The sequence below is a fragment of the Pyxicephalus adspersus genome, chromosome 2 (assembly GCF_032062135.1).
Source record: "Pyxicephalus adspersus chromosome 2, UCB_Pads_2.0, whole genome shotgun sequence".
Lineage (NCBI taxonomy): Eukaryota > Metazoa > Chordata > Amphibia > Anura > Pyxicephalidae > Pyxicephalus > Pyxicephalus adspersus.
In genome coordinates this window covers 98,765,456-98,776,096 of record NC_092859.1, presented here as the reverse complement: position 1 = coordinate 98,776,096, position 10,641 = coordinate 98,765,456, and the positions used below count along the sequence as shown (strand labels likewise).

General features: G+C 37.5%; 2 protein-coding genes across 3 annotated transcripts in view; one reads left to right on the top strand and one right to left on the bottom strand.

Moving 5' to 3' along the window:
• The window catches only part of MLC1 (modulator of VRAC current 1), a gene marked incomplete in the record, with an annotated part of 25,863 nt that extends 23,606 nt beyond the window's left edge, over positions 1-2,257 (bottom strand). Inside the window, 3 exon segments of the mRNA XM_072399036.1 lie at positions 1,242-1,343; positions 1,987-2,094; positions 2,195-2,257. Of these exon segments, the coding sequence (XP_072255137.1) occupies positions 1,242-1,343; positions 1,987-2,094; positions 2,195-2,257 (273 nt within the window).
• A 2,015-nt stretch (positions 2,258-4,272) lies between these two features.
• The window catches only part of MOV10L1 (Mov10 like RNA helicase 1), a 38,159-nt gene continuing 31,790 nt past the window's right edge, over positions 4,273-10,641 (top strand). The window contains exons 1-2 of one of the 2 annotated variants that reach the window (XM_072401614.1): positions 4,273-4,438; positions 7,413-7,597. In XM_072401614.1, the coding sequence (XP_072257715.1) occupies positions 4,360-4,438; positions 7,413-7,597 (264 nt within the window). In that variant the 5' untranslated portion in view covers positions 4,273-4,359. Of the gene's footprint in view, positions 4,439-7,412; positions 7,598-9,272; positions 9,405-10,641 lie in introns of those variants that run through there. The other variant, XM_072401615.1, reaches the window with a different exon arrangement.

The following is a 10,641-nucleotide window of genomic DNA, read 5'->3' as shown; positions in this document are numbered from 1 at the left end:
ATTCCCAAACAAAAGACAGGAGTACAGACAGAAGGCGGAAATTCCAAGTTAACATGGAGGCAGTGAAGAAAGTCTATGCATGACATACCCTCTAACATGAGCCAATCCACTTGTTACAGAATGCTCTTCTTCTTTATGTTTCATTCTGTTTCTTAATATAATAAATTAGGTTTAGTCAGTGAACTTGTATGAAGGGTTTGCCTAACGTTAAGTGAATAGTCAAGTACAAAAAAGAAAAATACATTTTGAGAAACAGGGATAGAACAACTGCTGGAGAAGCTTGCATACAGCAGACACCATATGACTGCTAAACAAATTTCCAAAATTGCCAAGGTGCACATACAGTAAGAAGTTATGTAAACACCTCCATAATTAATTAAGTTGTTCCTAGTCTAAAGCATGTCCATATACATGATCTGAAAGGTCAAAACACTGGTCTAGTGTACTGGAAATAGTTGCCTTTATACAGAAAATTGTGCAAAAAACAAAATCGAGCCACATGTCCAGGAGGGCAGGCAGAAAAAAAGACCCCGATCATCCCAGCAACTAATGAATGTTATTTATTGATCAACTTCATGCAGTGCTAATTATAAACAACCAGGGAACAGATAAACAATGCCAAATCAATTAAATAAAATCATGTCTTTTTAAATGTCTGTAGTTGGTGCTTTGGGTTGTACTCGCCTTCTCTTTAGTTATTCAATAAGAACTGGAGCAACCCATAAAGGGAGATTAAAAAATATCTAGTAGTATCAAATATAATTGATACATCATATACATAACAAATCACAAGTGTTTCTTGACAATTGTTTTTATTATTTTTGTATGCAGTACAGATGAATGGGTTAGGCCTCAACGGTTTTCATAGACACTAAACGCTCTTCTTCGGGAAATACACGGAGGCTACTACAATCAAAACATAAAAAACATCAATAGTTTACTAATGCTTAGGTGTTGTCGCCAGGATAAAAGCTGGCATACAATCAAATGGTTGATCTGGCTGTCGCACATAAGTGTGAGCAATATTTATTGATAAGCATACACTAAAAATGTATACAAGCATACATATATAAAGATATCAGGTTGGTTTAATTAAGCTTTGATTGTGGTAACGTAACAGAAACTTAGTTTTAGTTCAAGCCTATAAACCTATTTAAACACATTTTGCAAACTTTTAGAATCAGTCAGCTGCTAGCATTTAAAAGAGACTCATGTTGAAAAAAAAAAAATCTGCTACTTACATTGATTGCAGTTGGATTCATTGCAAGCTTGCAACCAAACCAAATTAGGCATGTAGTAGTAATAGAAAATGTGGATACATGTAAGATCTGAAAATGAGAGATCTGAAAAAATATATAAATGATGTGTACATAATTATAATTGTAAAGTAGAAGAGCACAAGATACGTTGTAAGTTAAAATGAGTAAAGTCATCCACAGGACAATTTCATGCACGCAGTCTGTGATGATCATCATCATGCTAGTAGATAAGATAAGGAAGTCCACACTGGACCTCAATGAGAATAAAGCAGCATCTATCAAAATTGTTCTCACCTGTGCCACTGTATACTTTATAATATGTCTGGGTGAGATGCAAACAAATGTTGGACACAATTATCCAAATTAGTTTTTAATATGTAGCTTCCTCACTTCTGAAGTTGTATGCTACAAAAAACAATAGGCAGCCATGGGTAAAATTTTGGGCCACCATTCTACAACCCAACTTTCTACCATCCAACATCCCAAGACCCCCTTCATCAACAGACTTTGTACCTGTATACTAGTACTCACACAGCAACTACAAAAAAAAAAAAAAAACATTCACAAGCATCAATCCTAGCATTCAACTTGTTAATATAACTGCCCAAAATAAGGCATACAAAGCTAAAATATATTTATTAACTTTCTAATTTCTCAAGGGTGTCCAGACCATTGCTAATGGGATTGAATATTACAAATATACAGTTTAATATTCAGAAGTACTTACCACATTCTCTTTGTTCTTCAACACTGCAAAACTTACAACAGCTGAAGGTATGCACTGCCAACAAAACACAATATGACAGCCTTTCAAACCAGTATCAAAAAAATAATCCTATCTATTGACATTATCTGTTTGTTTTGAAACTCCCACAATTGACTAAATAGGTAATTTTTAAGAACAGCATTTTTAAATCGTTATGACAACAACTGACCTCAAGCAACTCAAGTAACTCTGTTTTATGTTGCCATAAGTGCTGGATGAAAAAGGAGAACATGAATCACCCCTCCCTAATAAGCACAATGTACCCCAAGCAAGTTAAACAACTCTGGGACATTACAAATATTAAATATAAATGCAAAAAATAAAGAAAAAAAAGTTTTCTGAAACTCTCAAACAAAACAAACATAGTGCAGATGCCAGAGAAGCAAATAGCTTCATTTGGTTTGCGAACAAACAGTGACCTACTTGGCACAGAAGAAAGAGAAACTTCAAAAAACATCCAACAAAAACATGAAAACTTGTTAGCAAAGGTAGAACTATACTCAGGAGGAGCAGATTCATGCTGAAGGTATAAACACGGAGATACATACCTAGATGCAGATGTGTATAAGAACGAGCCGGTGCAGGGCGTTGTACACAGCTTGGATAAACTCTGCTCAGTGAATCGTGGAGTATTTGAAAAGTATGCTCTCTGGCACCGCTGTGAAGCGGCATCTATTCACATACAAGACAAAAGCAGAGAAAAAAATTGTAGTTTAGCCAGAGAACACAAGTGCCTCTTGAATTTTAATGAGTTGAAAGGAGTATTGGTGTGATCATATGGGAAAGTTGTATAGCAATAAACAAATACTTGTTTTGATTTGTTCATATTGTTATAATATAAATCTTTGGGAAATACCATACATTTTTATTTTATCATAAAAAATACAAGTTACCATTTTGCAATGTTTTTGCTTCCAAAGCAAACCTGTCATGAGAAACAGTGCTGCCATCTCAGATCTCCTGAAAATGTTTGATGACCGCCTATTACGCTCAAAGTATTAAAAACAGATACCAATTTGAGGTTGAGACACATAATTTAATATTATCTTCATATTAACTTTGGCTGCTGTTTATTAGTAAGAGATCTATAGGGGGGAGATGGGGTTTGGGTCAAATTGAGCAGCACCCAAGCAAAGACTCTGTATTCCCTATCCCACAGGAATACTGTAGTTTTTAGTAGATTTACTTTGGATTACATTTATAATAAAATCTATGCTCCGATTGTTTAAAGACATCAGCCAGGGTGTGGAGCAGTTTTCGATGTTCTGAAGGTTGGTTTTTCTTTACAATCCATCATGAAAATGTTGTGGTATGGAACAATGCATTGAATGAATGAGAATTTTAACTATGTTCATTTAAGAAACATGCCAGTTTGTGTAGTCTACACGTGCAATAATTATCGTTTGAAAAAGAACGAGCCACGATTATTTTGAACAGTCGTATTCTGAACAATTCTGTGCATGCTGTAACGATACGATCGATCGTTTAAACAATGCAGGAAGTGACATGTACAGGAGAAAGTATCACAGCAAAATCCACCATCACCGAACGACCCTACACAAAATAGATTACGGACGATTCCTTGTTCATCCGCATCACTGACTAGTCGTGCACTTTTTTTGTTAACGATCATCGAATGACCTTTCGTGGATAATTTTCAACGATAATTATTGCACGTGTGTACGCCGTGTGACCACCAAATGCGGTAAATAGGGAAAGTTTGCTATAGAGACAATAACAAATACAACCCCTCACTACTCAACAAAATAACTAATACATTGGTCTGATTTGCTGTTTAGTGATTTTCCCTTATTTTCCTTCTGGTAAAACCGTTGTCCCCATGACAGTAAGCAATGAGAAATCTAACATGAATTCCAAACGTTTCTATTCACAACAAAAACCAGGGTGCAGCACTTTAAATCCCAGCTTTACAAATAAATATGGACTTTGTGTGGACAATACATCATTTTCAATACCTTGTGTATGGGCTGCCTATAAACATTTAATGTTGGTGTGGATGTAGCAGTCCTTGTGAACGGAATAACAGAGTCAGAAGAGCCGTTACCGTTTGGGCTACAGAAAGCTATGACCACCCCGGGCATCCCACACACCCAGTGCCTTCCGCATGGGCAGCGCGGGCTCTGATGACGTCATATATGAAGCGACTCCTCTCATTTGGAAATGTGTGCGCATGTTCCCGCTTATTAACCCCCAAAGCGCCGACACGTAGGGTGCCACATACCCAGCTCGGAGCCAGTTTTGAGGGAGAAGAGCTGGCGGCATTGAAGAGTTTTGTGGGTAGCGAGGTTTGCTGGTACCCACACACCGGGAGACATGCTGTGTCTTCTCAACAAACTGGGCGCCTTCTTCTGGAGAACAGCCCAGGTCGAGGAAGAGAAAAAACACTTCACAGGTAAGTCTGGGTGCGAACTATATCCATGGGGAGAAGGAGGCCAGGACCTAGGCACTGCTGTGCCCAGAGGGGGTTCCAGGCCTAGGTACATTTCTTTATAAGTATAGACCTTTTGTTCTTTATATAATTCAGGATTGCTGTCAGGACAAAATGGCATCAGAATCTGGAATATTCCTGGTGACAAGCCAGTGCATCCCAACCATGCTTTTTGTAGAAGGTGCTGTGCCACACTGGTATGGTGGCCATACGTTGCTACAAGTTTAGACTGCTGGATTAGATGTTACAATCATTAAATTTAGGATAAATGAGAAGAAAACTAGAACATCGCTATTAGAAGTCTGATCAATAAATGATGATGGAACATTAATCAGGAATGCCCCCTTGTTAAGGCGATTTCCTATTGATCCCGCATCAATATTTCCCTCTTTTCTAATAGCTTCTGTTTATAGCGCTGGAAGGGTGTAACACACGCAATTTAAGCACTTTATTGTTTGCACACAGTTTATATAACAGTTCAAAGTCATGATCACATGACTACGGACAACTAGCAGACATACCAGATGTCCTTGTGGCCAATCTGGCAAAACACGTTGGCAATTAAGGGACTTAAAGGACATCAGGGTATACACCTAAGATCTTGTTTGTCCATGGGACCTACCTGGATCTATCTTCTTTTTTGTCATACTAGTAGAATACCTATTGTCTGGTTCTATCCAAATGAACAATAACCCAACCTCATTGCATGCTGCTAATGCAAGAGAGGGGATATTATAAGTTTAAAGAACTGTTACATTATGGTAAATACTTAAAAAGGAAGTAAACTCGAAAGTGCCCAAAACAAAAAAAATACACTTACCTTCAATGCTGCAGTGCAGTCGATTGGTCCGGAGTTCTTTTCCATCGGGTCCCGCATCGTCCCAGCATCCATCTTTGTGCCCCAGGCGCATCCATCTTCTCCTCTGTGGCGTAGTTTGGGGAAAAAATTGCGTGGGGGCCAACCATTCAGCACGTACTCGGGGTTAGTGTAGGCATGGTCTGCGCGGTTTCCGCACAGCACACGCCCACCAGGGTGACGTGAGGGATTCCCAGTGCACAGAATCAGAGTGGGCGTGGTCCATGCGGGTCCCACCCAGCACACGCCCACTATAATTGACATAGGGGATTCCCTGTTCACACATGGGGACTCCCGTCCTGCCGATTATGTCCGCCGGCTGGTAAATGCAAGGCAGTTGATCAAATCTCTAATGAAATATAAAATAGCTTATTTGTACATGTGTATTTTATACAGTGGTCAACAGTGCTGGCGGGCCGCATATTTTTGATTTTATACCAGAGGCTGCGGGCCGGTGGAAATCTAAACACAGGCTGAAATTGGCCGGACTTTGGACATGTTTGGCCTAGGCAATCGAGAATAAAGGGCGGTACTGCACCCTTTTTTTTTTTTTTTTAACTTACCAAAAAAACAAACTGAATTTTTACCTTACATAAAAGCATTGTCTACCCTTTTATGTAAAGTGAAAATTCTGAGTTTAGGTACGCTTTAATATATCACAAAATCTTTTTTGTTTCACTGTTGTAACATGTACTGTATTTTGCATACAAGCAGCAAACAAAAAAAAAACCCTTTCCCTGTTTTTTTTTTTTCTTTTGTATTATATTTTGCTATGAAAATCTCGGGGTTACAACTTTATTATCTGTATATATCCATAACATACACCATATATTTTCCACAATACTGTATCCACAACTTCCAATACATTAGTATGCTTGTCATTGGGAAGAATGCCTCTTACATTTGTGACCAGTGGAAAGAATGTCACCCTTGCAGATAGTCAAAAAGAACATTGGTGTCAGTGGTAACTGACCTGAGAGGTCTATATTGCCCAAGGAACCCCTAGCAACCTCTTGAGGTACCCTAGGGTTCCAGGCAACCCTTGTTGAGAAACAGTGCTCTATATAATCTATCAAGAAACCATCTTCATCGTTTTTATGTTCCAAGTTTATCTTCTAGTCAGTCGCATGTCAACTTGCTTTGTAATGTGGTCTTCTTGATCCCCCTCTCTATATCACCTTAAAAGAGGTAAAACAAGGTTAAAATGTTGATTTAAACTATGTCAATACACACAGTTCACTGCTTACAATTATCTTTCTATCTTATTGTCACACTTATCATATCTTTGATCCAGCATTCAGTCTCTTCTCTGGGGTGCGGTTGTGCATTCTTTTGGGTTCCTCCTTAAGCACAGCCACCAAATACATTAGGCAGGTGGCTTCTCTCTCTATGGCTCCTAAATTTAAAGCATCACATCATTTGGTTTTGAAGTGATGTATCACTATGCTGAGCCCCCAGCTGCTGTACCTCCTGTTCAGAGAGAAAATAAATTATTCAAAAAAAAAACCATACCTACTGTAAAACACGGAGAAGGCTCAGTTATGTTTTGGGACTACTTTGCTGTGGCTGATGGGTTCCTTGAGTCTAGGAAACAATCTCAAGACTATTGAGACATTTTGGACCAAGCAAAACATACCGCCCAGTGACAGAAAGTTCTGTCCTGGAACCTGGAGAAAGCAGATCCTTGATTCTCCAACAGAATATTGACCAAAAACACACAGCTATTATCAAAGGCTAAGAACAAAACATTAGACTGTTCTGAAGTGGCCTTATGTGAGCCCTGATTTGAATCTTGAAGGTTATATAAAGAAAAGGATGGAAAAATAGGGAAATTTGTAATTTATTACTAGCTAAACAGATGGTGAATTGAGCACATTGCTTTAGTAAATCAAATCTAAATCAAATCCCCAATAAAGAGAAGCATATTGGGTGATTTCATCTGCCTACATCAACACTGAAATTGTTACCCATGTTTAAAATGGACAAAATAAAAAAAAACACTAAAAAAATTTCTAGTTTTCCTAATCAACTTTTATTTGTGTGTCCGAAATAATTACACCTAATTTCCTTTTCCTTCTACAGATGCAGAATTTGTGAGATATGCGGATGGAGTGATTACACGCTTTTGTAGTGATTATGGAATGATTAATGACCAGATCTATTTCACAAATGATGATGTAATTGGTAGAGAACCTTTAAATGTTGGTCAGAAAGTTAATGTTGCTTATGAGGAGGACAAAACATCTGGAGGCTGGAAAGCAATTAGGGTAAGATACTGTATGATCCACACTGATTTGTAATGTAAAATGTTTGTAGATTATGGGGTCTGTTCAAACAGTAGCAGTATGTCCATACAGTGTTCTTTAAAAATGTGCATTTTCCTTTCCTGTTTTGGGAATAGGGATTTGTAAAAGATTGTAAAAGAAAATTTAGAAAGAACTCTGTAGGGTACTACAACCTTCACACCACAGCCTGCAGGCCATACAAAGCAGTAATACTTCAGTATAATGTGTCATAGGGAATGGATAGCAATATCCACAGCATCTTCAGAGATTAAGTGAAAATATGATGGTCAATTACAATTTTAGATTGATATTAAAGAAGCAATCATGTATCAATTGTCAGCGAACAACATGTCCATTCAACTGAAAACTATAATTGAACGCAAATTAAAGTTAATTTGTGTATAGCTTGTTATTGAGGTTGTTGAATGCTATTTTAAAAGGGAGGATATTCACTGTATGTCATCACTACTTTTATAAACCCAAAAAATTAACAAAGCTATTTCTTCAGTCTTGGATAGACAGTCTTGGAGACACATTTTATTATTATAGTTATGACTTGTGTATTGTATGATTCAGAGACATTTTTATTTTTAAAATATGCAGTGATGTACATCAAAAAAACATGATGTAATGTTATGATTTATTGCATACCTAGTATACCCAGACAGATGCACATCAACAGATAATAAAACTGACAAAACAAACATATTTTGCATGACTGTGACAAGGCAGAGACCCGGCATACAGTGCTCTCCCCTCTTAACAAAAACCCCTCAAATGACAACTCCACTCGAATGATGGTTAAATGGCCAAAGGGACTTTTGTTAAAAAAGTACCCAGGAGCAGCAACCCACACCCTCTGGTCAACACCCACTGGTTTCTGGTGGCTTCTGGTTCTTCCCCCAAAAGAAGAAAAGCAACGGTATGGCCAGGAGCCATGCCACAACCCCACAAAAACAGCAACCAAATATTAATGCCTAGACAGTAAAAATTGTATCGATTTGCTCGCATTGGTGGTCATAGGAGAAACCCCTTCTTCCTCTGATGTAAAATTTCCTCTTAATATCTCATTTGTCCAGTAAAAGAAGGGCTCGGTTGCAATGCCCACTTGCATGGGCATTGTTGCATTGGTGATCAGTGGGAAGAATGCCCTCTTTACAGATAGCTAAAAATTTCATTGTGTCAGTGCTTTTCTAAGAGGCAGAAATTGCTTGAAAAGCCCATAGCAACTGCTGGAGGAACCCTAGTTGGGAAAGAGTGCACTGGAGTATCTGAAATATGGTCAACCTCATTTTACAATTAAAAAAAACAATACTTTGGCTTTAGATATAATGTGTTCATCTTAAAAAAAAACAATCCTAATTACTATAAGAAAATAAAAATTTTTTTTTAGGTTAATATGTAATATAGGTATCATGTATTTTATGTGTGCCGTATGTTTTTTGTTATATTAGCCAATAGTTTTTAGCTGCAATGTAAAAAAAAGTCTTGGTAATTGTCACTAGATCACACATGGGGTAATTGTCACTAGATCACACATGGGGTAATTGTCACTAAATCACACATGGGGAGGGGGGAATGGTCTGATATCAGCTCAGTATGTGGGTGGGGTTTGATGATTCTATTTTGCACTGCTTCAGAAGCATTTCAGACAAGGCTACTCCCTAGCTGATAATTTACTTGTTGGAAAGGCTGCTTTAGTTTCCCTGGGTTGTGTTTTATTCCTTGTCTATGCTTGTGGGTTCCTTTTAAAATGAATATAGATATGTTTTATTGGTACTACAATCAGGTAGGTATATCCTGAAACCAGGTTTTTATGTACTATAAGGAGTTGTAGCATTATATGAAAATGTTGCTTTTAAATGACATGCTTTTTTGTGGTCAAAGTTGAGTGTGTGTGTGTTTAATCTTATTGTTAAATGTAGTGATCATGGAATAATCATCAGGTAGATCTCATCATATAGCACCTATAAGGCAGCAGTATATCTTTGGGCATAGGCAAGAACCATTTTGGTTTGCACACACCCACACTATAGTATTACAGCTTGCTAAGGTCTCGGTCTTGCCATACATTCAACAGTAAACAATTTTTATAAATACAGGAAACGCCTTGTGAACAATAGGTTTTTACCTGCAACATTTTACTAGCCAATCAATGTGAACGGCATTGGTGAAGTCAGTAGAGTGATTAAATTGTTACAAACAATATTTTGTTTACTATTCACCATGCATGATTGAAATGGTTTGGCTTTTGTTCCAAATGCTTTTCATTTATTTCTGAAGTAGTGTGGTGCAAACAAAAGCTGGTTTAGTTGCTAATAGTAACCATTAAGGTCTTCTCTTTCACATGACTCTTGATGTAGGGTTGCAATGGGTATCTGCTGCATGTTAGTTTCTAATTTAATAAATTTAATGTTTGCTAATTGCTCTTTTAAAGTGTTTTGCTGTTGAGTAATTGTTCTGTTTGTTGCTCGGAAAAGTTGGAGATTGTCTTGGTAAAAAATCTTGAGGAATCTAGCAGCTAACTTGTAGACCAATCACAAAATTTTTCCATAAACAACAAACCTGATGCTGTTGGCAAATGTGTCACTTTTTTGTTCTATTCTCCAGTTTTATTTCATGCACTACATTTTTATATTTTTGAAAGTTTAAGAATCTTCTACCTTCGAAAAGCAAACATAATGTAACATATTTTCTACTTGTGCCCTGATTATGCATACTAAAGTATTTATTTATTGTGAGCAAGCCATAAAAGCACTTTAAATAACCACAAAAAGCAAAAATAAAAAAGCAGGTCTCTAAACCGTTAGAAATCAGGCACTGGAGCCCTTGTTGATATTTTTCAGAAAGTGTGACTTTTAGATAAAGTGGAACTAAGGATTCATTTTTATGTTTGCATGATAAGGCAGGTTATTATTGCAGAAAGCGCGGCAGGCCATATATCATCTACAATAATGTTTTGCCAGCCTGATTGCTCTGGGCATCTGGCTTCAAACCTAGTGGCAGCATTAGTCGCCAGGGAAACC